Here is a 19520-nt window from a genome sequence, read left to right on the forward strand (position 1 = left end):
GATGCATTTGTCTTCATTTATTTATATCCCACTCTTCTCCCCACAGCTGTGACTTAAAAGTAGCTCAGAACCTCTCCTCCTCTACTTTCTCACAACACACCTGCAAGGTAGGCCAGGCTGGGTGTGTTCAAGGTCACCCAATGAGCGTTCATGGTAGAAATAAGGACTCAAACCCAGGTCACCCAGCATCCTAGTCTGCCACCCTGCCCACTACGCCACATTGGCTTTCAAAGACATATCTGTGCAGGGTGATCACAGTGCAAGCTTCCTGCACTTCCTGCAGTATCCAAAGCTTCTCTTAAAAACCCCAGAGGACAGAATTGGGGACAGCTGGCAGAGATATCTGAACATGGCTAGAGAAGAAGAAGATCATAGATTTATACCCCACCCTTCTCTCTGAATCAAAGTCTCAGAGCGGTTTACAATCTTCTTCCCCCACAACAAATACCCTATGAGGTAGGTGGGGCTGAGAGCTCTTACAGCAGCTGCCCTTTCAAGAACAGCTCTGCGAGTGCTATGGCTGACCCAGGGCCATTCCAACAGCTGCAAGTGGAGGAGTGGGGAATCAAACCCAGTTCTCCCAGACAAGAGTCCGCGCACTTAACCACTACACCAAACTGAACTTGTTGCCCACGCCAGCTATTCCGTGCCCCTTCCTGGACTGCAGCATTGGAATAAATTATGTAGATTAATAAATAATTTGCATGACCTCTGCAGGTTTCAGAATCCAGCTTCCATTGGCGGAACTTCGATACAAGCGACAGCATTTGCATCACCCAGCTGAGAAGCTTGGACTGCAATTTTTTTTTAACGCACACAATATGTGCCAATTACTCTCCACTCTTACCAAGAGAATCATTTCTAGATGCTTCAGCTCCTGCTCCAGGGTCTGTAGCTCAGGGAACTGTCCCCGGTAGTCATCCAGAGCTGAGGCCAGAACGCCAATAGCCTCCTCGAGTCCACAATCTACAGCTTTGGGTCTTGGCATCTCCAAGACTCCCACTGGCTGCAGATCCATTGAGTCAGGCTTGGGCTCAGTCAATGAGGGTTTAGGCTCTGGAGCTTCCTGGCTCTGACTAACAATGTCCTCATTTTTCTCCACTGCCACACTAGCTGCCCCGGCAAACTCGGTCTCCTCCTCCTCCTCCTCCTCACACTCGCCAATCCGGGTGTCGAGCATGGAGGCCGTGCCTTGGGCCAAAAAGTTCATTCCCGGGAAGACCCCAGGACTTCTCTCTTGAGGGACAGCGCATTCTCTGTCCTCTGCAACCGGCAGGTCCACACTGGCCTCGCTGATCTGGCTAAGAGTCCGGGCGTAGGGCACGTGGCCGTTGGCTACCATCGCCACCTCCTCCTGCAGAGCTGATGGCTCTTTGTCCTCGGGCTGCGTAAAGGCAATTTCTATGGCGGGCGCGGCGGCTTGCACCGCGGGTTGCACGACAGGTCGGGGAGACATGTGGCGGGAGCTTCCGGACAGCTGCGGGCTGGAAGAATCGTCGGACGACTCTGAAGATATGGACCAGGCCGCCCCGTTCTCCAACTCCTCCTGTTGCCGCAGCATATTCTGTAGGAAACACAGCATCGGGGCGTCAGTGGGCAGGGCTGCAAGGAAAACTGTACATGTGTATGAGCACCACACAGCCCTTCTTTGACCTCTGCCCCAAGAAGCTGCAACTAACTATAATTTTATACCAGACCTCAGCTGAGCTGCTCCTTGCTCCAGCCCAACTCATTGAAGTTGGCTCATTCTGAAGGGGGGAAAACAATATGCACACAGAGAATTGCTCCTCTCCCACTAGAGTCTACCAGCTTTTCCCAGCCAAGGTCATCTGCTGCTAAGATTTTTTCCGGATTTTACAGCAAGTGTGCAATTTGAAGAAGCCCCTTTGCTCAGGATCTCTGAAGATGGTATCTGTCTCGCAGACAAGAGAGAGCTGCTCTGTATTTCCTATTCGAGGATGTAGCCCATCAACTCATGACCAGCCAAATCATCTTCCCATACAGGTGCACAGCGCCTTTTTGTAGCAGGAACTCCTTTGCATATTAGGCCATACACTCCTGATGTAGCCAATCCTCCAAGAGCTTACAGTAGGCCCTGTACTAAGAACCCTGTAAACTCTTGGAGGATTGGCTACATCAGGGCATGTGTGGCCTAATATGTGGCCTTCCACCCAATTTTTTCCCATTTTAAACCCTCTCCTACATAGTTTCTATATCTCCTGCCTACTTCAACCACCCCTGGGCCTGAGATCGTGGTTTTGACCAATAAAAACCTTGATGACCATGACCTACCTATCTGAGGGACCATCTTTCCTAATATCCTCCCCCCCTAGGACTTTTACTGCGGTGACCTCAAAACTAAGAAATGGGGTTAGGAGATAAGACTGGTTCTCTTCTGTACCAGCAACACGAGGAAGGAATCTACAGCTACAGAATGCAGATGGAATTGCCTGCACTACATCCATCCTGCCTGAGGGGGCAGCAGCAAGCAAGCACATAACAAACAAGCAAGTTGGGCAGGTCGAACAGCCAAATGACAGAGGGAGGCCCTCCCTCTGGCAGGGATAAGCACTTCTCTTGCCCTACTGCAGCAGGCTTCAAATGGTGGGAAGAGTGTCACAGGCTAATGCACAGGAGGCAGAGCGCAGGTACCTCTAAGTAGGGAGACTATGCTAATGCTATGGGGCCACCACTTACAGAGTCCTGCATTGCCCTTGTGCCGAGCTGCACAGAGGAGACATCGCTGCACGAGCAACTCCGGGGGAGCCTCTCCAGGAGGGTCTCCCGGAAAATATCCAGCAAGGCCCATCTTGGCTTGGGTGTCGCCGCTCGTGGAAAGCTCTTGGTTAGAGAAAGAGGCAGCCATCAGTACCAAGAGTTGGTACCATCAAGGTCTTTATAAACTGGTGACCTTACTCAACTGGAATTAAGTAACTCATATCCCCTACCCTGTTCAACCCCTCCCCATGCCTAACAATCAGGCTCACTGTTGGACTCCGTAAACTCCAGTGGTTCTAACAGCAGCTTTCCTCCCAAGGAGGACGCAATCCACTTTACTTGAACCCGATAACATATATACATATGAAGCTGTCTTCTACTGAATCAGACCCTGGGTCCATCAAAGTCAGTATTGTCTACTCAGACTGGCAGCGGCTCTCCAGGGTCTCAAGCTGAGGTTTTTCACACCTACTTGCCTGGACCCTTTTTAGTTGGAGATGCCGGGGATCGAACCTGGGACCTTCTGCTTACCAAGCAGATGCTCTATCACTGAGCCACCGTCCCTCACGTAAAATTTCTCCCATTTTTAAATTCCATGACAACATCAGGCTCACATCCTCTGATTAGAAGTGGGCACAGAGTGAGAGGGAAGTTGATTCAGAAGACAGAAAGAGACATTTATTTGCAAAAACCCTGGGCTGGGTTCAAAGAGTCATCAGCAGAAGATGCTGACAGATGCAGATCTTTGCCTTGTTCTCCAAATCCCCAGCGCTTCTTCTCAACCCAGAGGAAACTAATCTGCGGAATCAAGGGGCTCACAGGGATTCAGAAAGACAGATGGATCAGGAGGCTATACTGAGGAGTGAGAAGAGGCCAGAATCACCCCCAGGACTTCTTGCATTGGGGTGGCCAAACTGTGGAGCCACTTGTGGCTCTTTCACGCATATTGTGTGGCTCTTTAAGCCCCCACCACCCCATCAGCTGGCTTGGAGAAGGCATTTTTTTCTTTAAACCACTTCTTCAAGCCACTTCTCCAGCGGCTTGGAGAATGCATTTAAAGTTGCTTTCTTTCCACTTCTCCCCATCTATTTGCCTTCTTTCCTTCCTTGCAGCTCTCAAACATCTGATCTTCATGTCTTGTGGCTCTTATACACCTGAGGTTTATCCTCTGTGGTTCTTATGTGAAGCAAGTTTGCCCACCCTTGTCTTGCATCAACATGGCTCGGCTTGCGGATGGAGGCCACTTTGGCTTCTTTCTGCTTGTTGGTGCAGCCCCCTTACTTTCACAGCTGTTAAGTCCTGAAGGGGCCCACTACTCTGCAAATCAACATTCCTGGGGCTGGAGAAAATCCTCCTCCCTCCCCCCAATTATGGGAGCTAACCCTCTATATTACGCATGCACACATGAAGCTGCCTTATACTGAATCAGAACCTCAGTCACGATTGTCTACTCTGGGTGGCAGCAGCTCTCCAGGGTCTCAAGTGAATGTCTTTCACTCAGGGCCTTTTTTGAGCAGGAACATACAGGAACACAATTCTGGCTGGCTTGGCATCAGGGGTGTGGCCTAATATGCAAATGAGTCCCTGCTGGGGGGTTTTCTACAAAAATACCATGTGAAACAATGGTGATGTCAGGGGGTGTGTGGCCTAATATGTAAATGAGTTCCTGCTGGGCTTTTTCTACTAAAAAAGCCCTGTTCTCACTTAATCTTCCATCTTATTCAATTAGCTGGAGATGCCAGGGATTGAACCTGGGACCTTCTGCACATCAAGCAGATGCTCTACCCCTGAGCTATGGCCCCTCCCCAAACTAGGCAGCAGAAGGGAAAATGGAAACTGCAACCCAGAGGACAATGGACAGAGATGCTGTGCATCTTTATATGGTGCGGTGAGTGGTCTCGTGGGCTGCTGTCTGAAGCCACTATGATGTGACAGTTATTCCTCTTGGGTAGCCAAAAGGCCACGCTGTTCCAGCTTGGAATGGAACAGAATTGAAAACCTTTGAAAATCCCCACAGTAAAAGAACGGTTGTTAAAGATGTTAGAGTTCATTGAGAGGGCTAAACTCTGATTAGAGAAAAGATGATATCCACATTTATGGCTAACTGGAAACCTTTTGTTGACTTTTTGCATGAAAAATAAAAGAAAATGGATGTTTAAGGAGATTTTTTTAAACAACACATGGCAAAAAACTGGTCCTTTTAAGACAAAATTTGTATTTAAGTTTTTGCTTTTATGTTTGTAAATCTTATAGCATTCTTTCTGTAAAAGTCAATACCCCACATTTAAATACCTTTAGGATTACTAGCACTGAAAGTATCTAAGATAGTGACTTATTGGCAACTGTGAGTGGTTTTTTGCACTGCAACAGATAGCAGCTGGGAACTGTCATGTTAATCGTTTGACAGCCAGCCATCTAGATTGAATGACAGCTCAAGAAGTCACTTGACAGTTAGTGATCTAAGGATCTACCCTAGATGTGGTGTTTAAGTTTAGTGATTGGTTAGCTAATTAGGAAGTTGACAGCTGGGCTGGTATATCCGAAACCCAGGTACAAGGCTCCATTGATTTCCTGACAAGAGCTCAGAAGACTTGTGGGCCGAGAGCTGAAGGTACAGAGAGAGAGAGAAGACAGCTACTCTCTAGGACTTCCACTTTGAAACTCTATTTTCCTGCTGTGACCCCGGAGCTACAAGCTGGTTGGGAGCAGTAGCAGGTGAGCATAGTCATTTAGGTTTGTTGCTTTGTGTTTTTTGTTCCACTGCGCACTTCTCTCCCCTACTTTTATGTTTTTATGTATGTTACTTTTTTGTAAATAAATTTCTAGTTTGTCTTTTAATTGGAGTGACTTACTGGTCCATACCTAAGTCACAGTAATTAGTCCTGTGCCAAATTTATGCTACCAAGAGGGAAATTACCCAGTTTTCCAATTGGACATATTTTTTTTCAAAAAGCTCGGGCAGGTGATATCAGTTAGAACATTTGCAACAGAAATGTAAGAAGTGTTGAGATAATCTTGTTGTTTAGTGTCAGTAACTGTCTCATAATTCTAGACAATATTAAAAGTTGTTGCATTTGTCTGTGTCAGTGATAAATTTTGAAACTTTCACTGCTATGTTTCTTCAACTTTTCCTCTTTTCTTTTTCTTTCTTTCTTTCCTTTTTTTCTTGTATTAAATTTGTTTTGCTTAAAAAATCTTAATAAAATACTATTTTAAAAAGAGAAAGGGACATAAAAGCAGCTAATTTAACAAGTACACCTGAGAAAGGCCCAGACAACTTCCTGCAGGTGCACAATGCATCTGAACAGACGCCAAGTAGGTTTGGTTGCGCATCATATAGCTTTCCCAAGACTGCTTATGAGCCATAATGTAAACTGCACAGATGGAAAGAAGGCATCGCATTGGGCTATATACGTTCTGTGCTCTTGGGAGGAGGGAAGAGACAGAGAACCCCACCTGCTCCCCTTCCCATCATCCTGACAATCTCCTGCCCAAAGACAGCACTCACATAAAAGGCCTGTTCACGCATTGAGGGCGTGTCAGGCGGGCTCTGGTTGTACATGGAGAGTCTCTTGTTGACCGTGGAAGTCTTGTTCATGGTGCTTGCAGATGGCTGGTCTTCCTTGTCGAAGGGGCTGAACAAAAGAAAATAGAGTGAGAATGGCCGGCTTCCACTGCCTTGTGGTGCAGAAGCAATCCAGGGAAATCCTTAATCCACTCAAATTGAACGTCACGCAAGTTGCATTTGGGTCTGATGTTGACAGCTGTGGTTTGAGGCTGTGTGGCAAGAATAAGAAGCCATGGCTCTGGGTAGACAGACTGCTGTTTGACATGATGCCAATAACATAAATAAATAAAACTAACTTCTATCTCAGCCTGTTGTGCCAAACATGCAAGGAAGGAGTTTCCCCCTTATCCACACTCGGGGAAAATCTGAAAACATTACTTTGTATGGAGAAGTGGTACGGTCTGTTACCAGTGCAAGACTCTACCACCACCTTTTTGTATGAGTAGACCAGGCTCAAGCTACCCAGACTAGTGGTGATGCACATGAGAGGAAGATCTACACAGGGCAGCTTGGTCACCTCACTCAGCCAGCTTTCCACAAGCACGGTGGAGCTGGGGAAAGGGACAAGATCCATCCATATGAAATAATACCCTTTGATTACTGGGGCCTACAGCATCTCCACGATCTTTGCAATCACCCAACAGCAACATCTCCATGGCTTGTCAATGAAGAAACTCAGCAGGCTGAATGTTTTTTGTGCAGCTGAGGGGTTTTTTTTAATGTGCCTTTATGCATCTAGGTTTCTTATTGGCTGGTTGTAATGGTTAATTTTAATGCTTTCATATTTTGTGCTGTGAGATCCCATGAGGATGTATCTGAAGAGAGTGCATATCTGGTTTAAATAAATAGGTGCCTCTGGGTAGAAGAAAAAGAATATGATATTTGATTTATATCCTGCCCTTTACTCTGAATCTCAGAGTGGTTTACAATCTCCTTTACCTTCCTCCCCCACAACAGACATCCTGTGAGGTAGGTGGGGCTGACAGAGCTCTCCCAGAAGCTGCCCTTTCAAGAGAGCTATGGCTGACCCAAGGCAGCTGCAAGTGGGGGAGTGGGGAATCAAACCAGGTTCTCCCAGATAAGAGTCTGCACACTTAACCACTATGCCAAACTGGATACTCACTTCCAGTTGACCTCCAGGCTCAGCTTGATGGTGCCCAAGTCATTGATGTCCACAGCCACCACCTGGGGAAGAGCTGCAAACAGATCCTTGGTTTCACAAGAGACGTTCCCCACGACAACATGACTGGCCAGGCTCTTGAGCTCTGTCACCTGGGAAGAGGAAGGAAAAGATGGAGCCTGTGAGTGCAGGAAGGGCCTTGTTAGCATCCCGTGAGAAAGGGACCTCCTCATCAGGAAGATGCCGGTTACCTTGATGGACAAGAATTCTGTGATGAGGGGGAGGAAGACCATCTCCTCGCTGTCCCACACTTGTTTGTTGTTGGCTTCAATACGTCCGCGCAACTTCCATCGCTGGCGTCCGTACCTCATGAAGATCTGCCACAAGGGTGGGGAGAGACAGGAAACGGGAATCAACTGGGTAGATTAAATAGCAGGCAGCTGTCTCAGAATTATGAATTCATTCACAGAGTTCATGTGTTGCCTCCTCTCAAGAACCTGCTCAAGGAGGCTTACAATAAATAAAAAGATAACAACGTAACACAGCACAAAACCCATAAAAAAGCATTAAAACTCAATGAGAGAAGAAGCAATATAAAACATGTACAGCTAAATACTAACACTTAGCTGGATGTCCCACTGAATAAACCTGAGTAGTTCTCAGGCTGGTAGTTCTCAGACCTTAAACATTATTTAAAAGACCAACCCCTTCACTGAAGCCTAGATGACAAGAAATATTTTGATGTGGTGGCTAAAAGAAGCCCATGTTCCCAGTCTAGTTCCCAGTTTACAGGTCTTTTTATGTAATTGCTGCTATCTTTTGAATTTTTGTTTTAATTATTTTAATGTAAGATAATTTACTGCAATGAATCTCTGGCTCTGTTTTGTTGCGCTCCACCCTGAGCCTGCTTTGGGGACAGCAGAATAAAAATCCGAAAAATAAAATAAAATGTTGAGATCTGGCCTGCAACAACATCCCCAGAGGGGGCCAATGCTCCTCCCCCTGGCTGTTACCAAACCATACATACTTCAAGCAGCGAGAGAGACAGACTCGTCTTCTCAAACCGGTTTGTTTAAGCACCAGCCAAGCACTGTTACATCGCTGCTCCAGCATCTAAGCCCTTTCCACAGCTATGTGATCTGAACCCTTCTTCACAAACCTCATATTGGTCCCCAGCGCAGAGTCTAGCAAAGCCGGCCAGTCCTGCAAGAGAAATGGAAAAAGACTAAGAGCAGGCACCCCAGTATCCTAACAGGTTTTTGAGGACCAGGGGTTATGGAGGAGAAAAGCCACTGGTGAAGAAAGTGTTAAGGAGCCCTCCCTTCTCTCTCTCTCCTCCCCACACTCAAAATCACACCCAAAATGCTTTTTTATTACAAAATGGCTGCCAAAATATTGGCAAGTTTGTGTGTGATATAAAAGTACTCCCTGGACTCAGTACCTTTCATCTTGATATGGAACTCTCCCAGGTGACCCTCCAGTTCACTCTCCAACAGGCACATGTTCTATCAAGGAAAGACATCAAACAGTGGCCCATTAAATGCCACGAACTGAGAAAACTTAGTCCATGGTGCTTTCCCTCCTCCTCTTCCCATCTTGACCCACCTCTGTATATTCTTTATAACCTTTGCTGGCTTCAGCCAAACTCTCACGGGCTTCCTTGCTTCCAGGTGAGGCAGCTGTGTAGGCCTTGACCATGTTATGGGCACCATCCCGGAGCCGTCGTTGGATGCAATAGGCTTCGTAGAGCTCATCTATCTGTTTTTAAAAATCCAAAGAATCCACAGAGGTCAGGGGAAAGGTCATAGGGTCTGCTAGGTAGACTGTGAGGCTATCACAAAGCCAGCAAAACCATAGCAGTGTAGTGGTTAGAGCATACAACTAAGATCTGAGAGACCCAAGTTAGACTCCCCATTCTGCCATGGAAGCTTGCTGGGTAACTGTGGGTCTGTCAAATACTCTCAGCCTAAACTTCCTCACAGGGTTGTTTGTGAGGATAAAGCAGAAAGGAGAACCAAGTTTTGAGTTGCTTTGGGCCCCCTTGGGGGAAAAAGTGGGGGCATAAATAAAGTCAGATAAAAATAAAGCAACAAGGTTGTATATCAGATGGCAACTGAGACAAAGTTAGCAAATTTTTGGTATTTTGAACATAAGAGAAGCCATGTTGGATTAGGTCAATGACTCATCTAGTCCAACACTCTGTGGCACACAGTGGTCAAAAACCCAAGTTCCATCAGGCGGTCCATCAGTGGTCCAGGGCACTAGAAGCCCTCCCACTGTTGCCCTCCACCAAGCACCAAAAATACAGAACATCACTGCCCCAGTCAGAGAGTTCCAACAATACGCTGTGGCCAATAGCCACTGTTGGACCTCTGCTCCATATGTTTATCCATATGTTTGCTGTGATTGTGCAGCATTGCCAAATGTACAGCCATAAAAAAAAAATCAACAGAGCAGGGAAGTTAGAGAACCAATGAAAAAAACCAAACAAGGTAAAAAAATATTCAAAGAACAACCATCTTTGTGTGGGTTCTGTTCCTTGAAGATTTTTTTTTTACCTTGTATGAGGTGGACTGTATTGAATTCCTTTGGACTGACTTACTGTGTGACCTCTTACATGACTTTGTGATTTGTTCATTATTATAATAATAGCATTTGTTTACTAATTTTTTTGGGAATTGTTTGTTTTTTTTCAGATGTACAGCCATGGCAAGAGGCTTTCATGTTGGCTTATGATACAGACTCAGTCACTGAAAGTTTAGGTTCAGATTCCTACTGTGCTACTGCAGTTGGCTGGGTGGCTCTGCAATTCTAATGAAGGGACACCTTTTTAAAAAAAAGCTCTGCACAGAAGAAGTAGAGTGCAAGATGACACCAATTGCTTGCTGGTGAGAACAGGCCTTTGAATTTATGGCCTGAAACATTTCCCACCCCCCTCAAAATTAAAACTTTTTGTAACATTCAGAGTGGTGGAGTAGGGGTGTGAACCTAAAAACCACTTTAATGCACTGGCTTTCCCCCAAGCCGGGGAGGGGGACACAATGGTAGACCTGAGAGGCATTTAAATATACATTTGTATCCTGACAGGAATCCCTGAGTAAAGCTGCAGCAGGCATGGAAAAGTCAGGGCTGTGTGTATACACAGTGCTGGTGCAGGCACAAAAACCACATCATGGCATTCTAAGCTCTCTTCAAAGCAAATATCTAGTCCTTATTGCATGATGATGAAGTGAAGTCTGAAATTTCAGGTTTCCAGTAGTTAAGATCAATGCTCTAGCCCCACCCACCCCCAGCCCGTTGCCCCCGATGAGCAAAGCCGAGCATTTTGAAATATATACACAAATCTCCCTGAATTGCATCATTTACAGAAGGTCATAAATACACAGCTCTTTTTTTTCCTGATGTGGAATTTTCTTCCACAACACCCAACTCAGAAATGTCAGGTACCTTGCTAGCATGGAATTCCAGTCGGCGCAGGAACCGCTCAATTGACTTGACTTGCTGTGGAATTAAAAAAAAACAACCTCTTGTAATGATTGACAAGGAATGCAGGGCCCATGGAAATCCTTCTTGCTCCCACAGGTTGCAACTCAAAGGGATTGGGGCTCCAGCGGCATTTGTGAGAAATACCAGTGGTTTTATGGGTGCTGTCTGCTGATTGTGGAATAACCAATTCAGAATGTTGCTCATGTCCGGAGTAAAGGAAATACATGATTTAATCCAAGGAGGTCTAGCTTAGGACAGTCTAAAATTATCATAGAGCATCTCTGGGGTGAGTGGACAAGTGAAGCTGCAGTAACATCCAGAAAAGGTTCCAGTATCACCTACACTGAAAGCTTCTTCAGAGAGTTTCTGGTCAAATCTCCTATAATTGGAAAATCTGGCTCTGGGACTATTTTATACTTGGGAAAATATCCTCCTACAGTTCTCCAGCAAACACCCCCAAATCTCAGGAAGCCTTTGTGATGGTTTCCTATTGTTACATACCTCTCTGACCTTGATATTTTGCCCAAAAACAAAATTTTATCATAATCTGATATTTTTCTAAAAGCAGTGACACTCCTTTACTATTGCATTTTGGCTTTATTGTGTATATGGATATTTTTGTTTGTTTTTTCCCTTTCCTCTTCACCTTCCTTTTCTGGGAAGTCAGTTCACCCTGTGCATTCCGTGCATTCTATAAGCTGAGCTCTTTTGAACTCTGTCAGCGTGTATTCTCTGTGTAGGGAGTTTACTATGCAGCTTTTTATTTTGATCATATTGTCTTGTTGTTGTATCTACCTCTTGAACTTCACCTGCCTGAATCTGATCCTAGGAAAATGGTATAGATGTGTTATTACCGGTTTTTGTCTGGGGGGAGGGGTTTTTAAAGGTTTAAGTATTTTGTGACTATTTGACTGCACTTGTTGTATATAGTTTTTTAAAAGTGTAATTAAAAAAAAGAATGTGGAAAAAAATCTACATATGGCACTTTAAGATCCTTTTTGATGGGGACAGCTAAGGCTTGAAGTTGAGTTTGAAAGCACATGCTCTGGTATTGAGTGACTCCCTCTCATCAAAGTGGCCAGAGCCCTTCCACTTTGCTGTAAAGTTTTGTGAAGTTGAAAGGGAAACAGAGAAGGAAGAGGAGGATATGGTCCAGACAGGGAGGAAAATATGAATGAAATCCCCGACTAAGAATTGCCCTGCACACTGTTTATTTTATTTACTTAGAACAATGTCTGATATATCATGGAGGGAACAGCCAGCCCTTTGCCTCCAGGAGAGAGGGGGAGAGGGTGGGAGGGGGAGAGAGAGAGAGAGAGAGAGAGAGATGGCACCACAGAAGAACATCTGCTTGGCCAAGTCTCTGATTCAATCCCCGGCATCTCCAGAGAAAAGGATCATGTCTGTTTGAGACCCTGGACAGCTGCTGCCAGTTGAAACAGATAAAGCTGACTCTGATGGACCAAGAAGGCAACTTCATGTGCTCATGAGACTTTATTTAGGAGTCACAGCCAATACCCTATTTCCTCCATTCCCCCTCTAAAAGAAAGCCAGATTCCCAGCACCTGTCTTGTTCTTTCATGGGCAGAAGAAACCATGACTTTTCTTGGGAATCTGGGAGGGGGGGGGGGGAGAGAGAACCTAAAATGTAATGATGAATAGCCACACAATGGGGTATTTCCCACCAAATATATCTATTCAGAGATCGGGAAATTCCAAGTGTTGGTTCAGTTAAGAATCAACGACCTGGCAGAGTCTCTCAGTTAACAGGAGAGAAAGTGCAGCCCCACCTTTGTTTATCTAGTTACCCTCTCTTGCACCTCTCAGGCAAGGGAATCACCTATGCTCCCTTCTGTTCGCCAGAGAGCCTTCTCGGAAAGAAGTCTTCTCGGCTTCTACTTGGGCACAGCTGAACCAAAACCGTAAAAGGAAAACAGCGCACGGTGTTGACAGAAAAAGTTTTCTCCTTGATTGACTGTATTTGCTTCTCCTATCTGGAGCTAAGACAGATTTCAGACTGTAGATGGAAGTGTTTAAGAGTTGTGAGTGGTGGGGGGGAAGGATGCTTTACTCTCCGGATTCATGTACTTTTGTTCTACTGTTGTCTCTTGTCAAGCAGTTTGTTTTTTGAAAAGCCTGCGAAACCTGTTTACCAGAAACAGTAGTGCGATACACATATGCTGAACCACCTTCAACTTCTCAAAAAACTATCACCCATTTCTTTCCTTACAGCCAAATTAACTGACTCATGGAACATTTTATTATTTCTTTCTACTTAAATATACAATAATAGAAAGAGAAGTTGCCAGTCTGGGCACAACTGCTTCACCCTTTCCCCTCCAATCCTTCTGCAGCACCAGATCACATTTGTTTCCCTTTCTATAGGAAGAGACACAGGGAGATCCCATATCTTTCCCCCTGAAACTGTGAAAGCAGATGGGGGGGGCAGTGATTCTGAGCTGGAAAATGACCAAGGGGATGATCAGGAGTAAGTAGTCCAGTGCTCTTCCACTTTTGATTGCATTTTTCAGATTTTTTCAAAACCCTACAAACCATTTAAAGAAAGACACATCCCATCTAGTTTGGCATTTAGCTATGGCTAGAGGGGAGGGGCAATGGAACAAGAGATTCTGGATGCAAGTGCAGAGGAAAGAAGTTTCCTGACCAACTTCACTGTCTTAGCCAGGGCCTTTCTGGTAGAAAAAGCCCAGCAGGGACTCATTTGCATATTAGGCCATGCCCCCTGACATCACCATTGTGTCGCATGGGGCTTTTGTGGGAAAATCCCAATGGGAACTCATTTGCATATTAGGCCACACACCCCTGACACCAAGCCACCCAGAACTGCATTGCTGTGCATTCCTGCTCAAAAAATGCTCTGGTCTTAGCTAGAGAAGGAAGGGATATGAAGGGGCCCAGAAGCCATGATATTTTGAATTTGCGGGACAGATAATTTAATAGGCTTTCAGGGTTTAGCACTCCCCCACACATAGGCCCAAGTGAGAAATACTCCCTTACCTTATCAAGGTCGTAGAGGAAGCCCTAGAGAAGAAAAGAGGAGAAAGTTCAGGGCAAAGCTCAGAAACAAGAAATGACCACTGAGCATACAACTAACCCCTGTTGCTGTGTATCCACCCCCCACATGGTCAAGCCAACTGATACCCATAGCAGCAAAGGATACCTAGCTTCTGGAGAAGGGGAGAGAGGATACGCAGCACATGGAACAAGTCCCAACCAAGCTTCGGCAGGATCAGAGATGTTGCAAGAATGAGGGACTGAACAGGGGCTATGGCAAAGATACGTGGCACAAGCCCGAGCCATGTGTTAAATCAGAAGGCTCCCGGATTGTTTCTCTGCTGTCACCAGTTCTAAATCGTGGGGTGCACTCTATGTAGGTGAGGAACATTTTTGGTTAGCAGCAAGCCTCCACTTACCAAGCGAGAATTCCTCTTGGACTCACGGATTTGGATGCTCAGTTTTTCCAGCTCGAGCTGGTGCACCTCCACGTAAGCACTGTAAGGGACAAGCTGGGTGAGCAGAAGGAGCAAAGAACGCCCCACAGACTTCAGAGATTGGGGAGCCAGCATCCTGGCCACCCGTTCAGCTGCCTTGGATCATTGCAAGAAATTATCCTTGGCAGAAAAGTCTAGAAAGAGAGACATACCCCCTTCCCTTGGCTTCCCAATAGGCTATGCTAAGCACAGCTAATTATGCCAGCAGTGCTTTCTGGGTTCTGAGCTTTTCTGAGCAAGCTACCCATTCAGCTGTTTCTAACACTTGCAAGAAATTATCCTGGGCAGCAAAGTCCAGGAGTAGCTTCCCTTGTCTTGGCTTCCCAATAGGCTATGCTAACACAGCTATCTATGTGGAACAGAGCTTGTGGGTTATGGGATCTTCTGAGGAAGCTGCCAGATCACCAACCTCCAGTCCTTGCAAGAAATTATCTTTGGCCACAAAGCTCAGAATGAAACTCCCAACAGCCTGTGCTGGCACAGCCATCTATGCCCAGCAGAGCTTCTGGGTTACAGAGGTTTTTAAGGAAGCCACCCATTCAGCTACCTCTAATCCAGGGGTGCCCAACCCCTGGTCTGTGGACCGGTCCCGGTCCATGGCTTGTTAGCAACCGGGCTTTGAGTTGTATAATTATTTCATTATATATTACAATGTAGTAATAATAAAAATAAGAAGACGACATTGGATTTATATCCTGCCCTCCACTCCAAATTTCAGAGTCTCAGAGCAGCTCACAATCTCCTTTACCTTCCTCTCCCACAACAGACACCCTGTGAGGTGGATGGGCCTGAGAAAGCTCTCCCCAGAAGCTGCCCTTTCAAGGACAACTCTGCAAGAGCTGACCCAAGGCCACTCCAGCCACTGCACGTGGAGGAGTGGGAAATCAAACCTAGTTTTCCCAGATAAGAGTCTGCACACTTAACCACCATGCCAAACTAATAAAGTACACAATTGTATCATCACAAAACCATCACCCCCCCACCCCCACCCCCAGAAAAATTGTCTTCCACAAAACCGGTCCCTGGTGCCAAAAAGATTGGGGTCCACTGCTCTAATCCTTGCAAGAAATTAGCCTTGGCAGCAAAACTATCTATATCAAGCACTCCTTTTTGGTTGTGAGCTTTTCTAAGGAAGCCACCGGTACAGACTGGACTTCAGGAAAATGTATTCTGGTAGTTGTCCACATGCCCTCCCCCAAAAGGGGGGGCAAATGCAGCTGTGTAATACTGCAGTCTAAGGGAAGACATGCTGATCTGGGCACAGCAAAAGCCACAACAAATTTTAACAACATCCTTCATTCCACCATCCTTCAAACCTAAAAACTGGGGTGGGGGGAGATCCATGGGCGCAACACAACTTACGTTATTCCTTTCTTGAGAGCTTCGTATACCTCATCAAGTCGCTCTGGCTGGGGCACCTTGGGTGGAGGTGATTTGTGAGACATTGAAAACATCCTACTGACTCTGGAGCTAGCTTTCCGGGAGACAGTCGGGGTGAATGCAGGGTAGTTCCTGCAATGACAACAAAAACAGCCCACCGGGCAATTCATTGTGTTGGGATCTTAAGAGCTAGAAGTTGCTTCAAAAGGGCAAAAGAAAAGGTCTTCCGGTTTCAGAAGAATTTACTGAATTTTAGAGATTGTATCCTACTCCCTTTCAAGAGCAAGAAACCACCAGTAGCTACACCAACAGCTGGAAACTGAAAGACAGTTTGGAATCTTCAGCAGCTGACAGATTCCAAATGTCGATTGTTCAGACGGCATCACTCAGCTGCCAAGCCAACGGTTACTGTTCCCTCTCATACCTTCCGAGATGGAATGCAGAAACCCAATAAAATATTTGGAAGTAAATCTGATGTTCTAAAAAGATCTGACAAATCAAAATAGCAATTTGCAGAACACTGTGAATAAGTTGGAGGCAAGAGGGGGAGGGGGGAAATTTCAAGACTCTTCCGTGCTACTTTCTAAAGCAAATCCTGCCCCCTGTTCTGTTGTCTGCCTTACTTGGACCTCAATCCAAGTGAGCAGGTGCTGGCCGCAGGCAATGCAGCAGAAGGTATTAACGGGGTAATGAGCTTTGTTCAATGGTCCCTCTCTGTTTAATTGCTGCATAAAGAAAGGGACATCCTCCCGTCTACCCAGTATCTTTCTGGTCATTCCTGCCTCATTGCCCCTCTTACCCTCTCTTACCCATGGTATAAAGCGGAGCGGGGGGGCAAACTGCAGCTTGGAAGCCATCATGTGTGACACTTTCACGCATATTGCACAGCTCCCAGAGATCGAGGAACTTAGTGCAGATTTACTTTCAAGTAAGCTCTGCTCACGACCTGAGTTCGATCCCCGGTGGAAGCTGGGTTTTCAGGTAGCCAGCTCCAGGTTGACTCAGCCTTCCAAGGTCGGTAAAATGAATACCCAGCTTGCTGCGGGGAAAGTGTAGATGACTGGGGAAAGGCAATGGCAAACCACCCCGTAAAAAGTCTGCCGTGAAAATGTTGTGAAAGCAACATCACCCCAGAGTAGAAAACGACTGATGTTTGCACAGGGGACTACCTTTACCTTTTAAGCATGCTTAGCGTTGGGATCTGTCAGCCTCTGAGCAGTGACCTATAGATAGGCAACTACTTATGCCAGGGGTGGCCAAACTGTGGCTCTTTCACACATACCGTGTGGTTCTTGAAGCCCCCACTGCCCTATCAGCTGGCTTGGAGAATGCATTTAGAGTTAGTTGCTTTCTTTTCACCTCTCTTTCTCTCTCCTCCCACTCCCATCTATTGGCCTCCCTCCCTCCCTTGTTTCACAGCTCTCAAACATCTGATGTTCACATCTTGCGGCTCTCAAACATCTGATACTCATGTCTTGTGGCTCTCAGACGTCTGATATTTATTCTATGCGGCTCTTACATTAAGCGAGTTTGGTCGCCCCAGAAATTTTATGCCATGTGTGAAGTGGGGAAGGAGGGAGAAATAGGCAGGCTTGCAAGCTCTTCTCCTCTACCACACAGGTTGCCCAGAAACTTAGAAGGGAGATAAGGAGAGCAAGAGCTGATGGGACCACTGGAAGGAGGGAGAGAATCAAAGAGGGTGCTGCAGGGTTCCTCCTTAGTTGCACAGCTCTTGTAAGCAGGGGTGGCCCGACGCCCCATGGTGCCCTAGGCAGACTTGCTGCCTGGCGCCCCCCAAGCACCTCCTCCCCACGGCTCCGCGCCTTCTCCCTCCCCGTCGCACCTCTTCCTTCTCCCTCCCTTCTGACCCTTCCCCCCCCCATGTCAATTTCAATGCCGGAACCAGCTCTAGTGCTGCGTTCTGGCTATCTAACCCACCCCCTGCCGATCACTCAATCGCGGGTAAAACTGCGCCAGGACTGGGCCACGCTCACAGTCTTTCAGGACCAGCATCCTGAAATGGCAACCCCGCTGCCGCTGACTCCTCTCCTATCCAAGAAGTGGGGAGGAGAGGAGTCAGCGGCAGCAGGGTTGCCGTTTCAGGACACTGTTTCTGGCATTGAAACTGACATGGGGTGGGGAAGGGTCAGAAGGGAGGAGGTCCAGAGCCACAAGAGGGGGAGGCGCGGGGGCGTGGAGCCGCGGCGGGGTGGAGCCGCGGGGGGGGGAGGAGAAGGGAAGGGAATGGAGGGGTGGGTGGTGGCATCAGTGGCGGTGGGCAGCAGTAGCGGCCAGTGGGTGGGGGAGGCAGACAAACTACGTGTTTGCCTGGGGCACCGAGGGGGGGAGCCCAATGTGGTACCCCCACCCTCCCGGTGCCCTAGGCAACCACCTAGTTTGCCTAGCGGGTGAGCCAGCCCTGCTTGTAGGAGCTGTATTTATTAACTTTGGTGTCAGGGCAAAGAGATGCATAATGATGCAAATGGTGGTCAGTGATTTATTTATATGGTACATGTGTGTTTCCTTCTCCTACTGGTGCTAAAAAACAATTCCCTAACCTTTCCCTATGCTGGTCTTATGGGGACTGTTATTCCCAGCTTTTGTTTTTTTAAAAAGTCCCCTTAGCATGGCCATGTTGTATAGTGCACACATATGTATTTTATCTTCTTGTGCAGAGAAAATATTAAGAGTTTTAATAAAGAACTATGTGTAATATTTGTTCATGTTTTGTGGTTCTCAAACATCTGACATTTATTCTATATGGCTCTTAAGTTAAGCAAGTTCGGCCACCCTTGGTATACAGCAATCTGGTTTCACAATGAATCATAGCACTGACCATGGAATGCACTAATGTCTCACCAGACACATATCTCCAACCTCAAGAAGTCATTGCACACTTAGCATGGTTGATTTGAGAAGTAGCTGAAGACTGCTAATGATCAGCTACATGGATCCACGCCATGTTAACACTGAACCTAGACTACTGCTACACACTCTATAGGGGTCTGCCCTTAAAAACTCCAGCTAGCACAGGATGCTGCAGCTTGATTACTATTAGGAGTTTGTAAGTATGCATATTATTCTCCAGTTGCTCCAAAGGTAACTCAGTAGTTACTGGATTCAATTCAAGGTTCTTCATGGGCTAGGACTTGCATATCTCCAGGAATGCCTCTCACAATATGCTCTTCTGCAGCAACTCTACTCGTCTGAGCTAAGCAGGGCCAGATTAACAATTAGGCCAAGTAGGCACTGGCCTATGGGCCCCCCATGCCTTTAGGGGCCCTGGTTGGCTCCCCCCCCTCCCCGGTTTTTCCCCTGCTTGCAGCCCTCGGAGCCTGCACACACAGCCAGCAACTGAGCCGCTCTTTGCTCAACTTGCCTGGTGCGGCTGCTGCTGGCGTTGTCACCAAGTTTGTCTCTCTCTGCCTCTCTCCTGCAGCTTTGTCAAAGAGGCTTTTGAGAAGGTGCCTGCAGGCTGCAGTGGGGACCGTGGGTGACAGAGCAGGTGCTCCAGCTCTGAGATAATTTGTGACAGGCCCGTTGAGAGTTTGACTTCCTAGGATCCTCCACAGGGTTTAATCCAGCACTGGAGCTAAGCTTTCTGAAGCTGCCACTCTACAAAGGGGTACAGTAACATCTACAGCACCCTGTCCCTGACTGTGCTCTGTTCTAGTTCTTACCATGTGGCATGCCCTAACTGACAAGGTCTGGAAGAATTTCACATCCTTGGCATTCT

At 46.7% G+C, this 19520-nt stretch overlaps 1 protein-coding gene across 2 annotated transcripts in view; it reads right to left on the reverse strand.

Annotated features, from left to right (window-relative positions):
- Window positions 1-19520, reverse strand: part of RIPOR1 (RHO family interacting cell polarization regulator 1) — a 73986-nt gene that overhangs the window by 22706 nt on the left and 31760 nt on the right. The window contains exons 3-13 of one of the 2 annotated variants that reach the window (XM_060254435.1): window positions 15767-15916; window positions 14327-14405; window positions 13911-13934; window positions 10854-10907; window positions 9012-9164; window positions 8848-8911; window positions 8566-8609; window positions 7658-7783; window positions 7410-7558; window positions 6227-6353; window positions 848-1564 (exon numbers count right to left, since the gene is read on the reverse strand). In XM_060254435.1, the coding sequence (XP_060110418.1) occupies window positions 848-1564; window positions 6227-6353; window positions 7410-7558; window positions 7658-7783; window positions 8566-8609; window positions 8848-8911; window positions 9012-9164; window positions 10854-10907; window positions 13911-13934; window positions 14327-14405; window positions 15767-15916 (1687 nt within the window). Of the gene's footprint in view, window positions 1-847; window positions 1565-6226; window positions 6354-7409; window positions 7559-7657; window positions 7784-8565; window positions 8610-8847; window positions 8912-9011; window positions 9165-10853; window positions 10908-13910; window positions 13935-14326; window positions 14406-15766; window positions 15917-19520 lie in introns of those variants that run through there. The other variant, XM_060254434.1, reaches the window with a different exon arrangement.

Source organism: Heteronotia binoei, chromosome 14 (assembly GCF_032191835.1).
Source record: "Heteronotia binoei isolate CCM8104 ecotype False Entrance Well chromosome 14, APGP_CSIRO_Hbin_v1, whole genome shotgun sequence".
Lineage (NCBI taxonomy): Eukaryota > Metazoa > Chordata > Lepidosauria > Squamata > Gekkonidae > Heteronotia > Heteronotia binoei.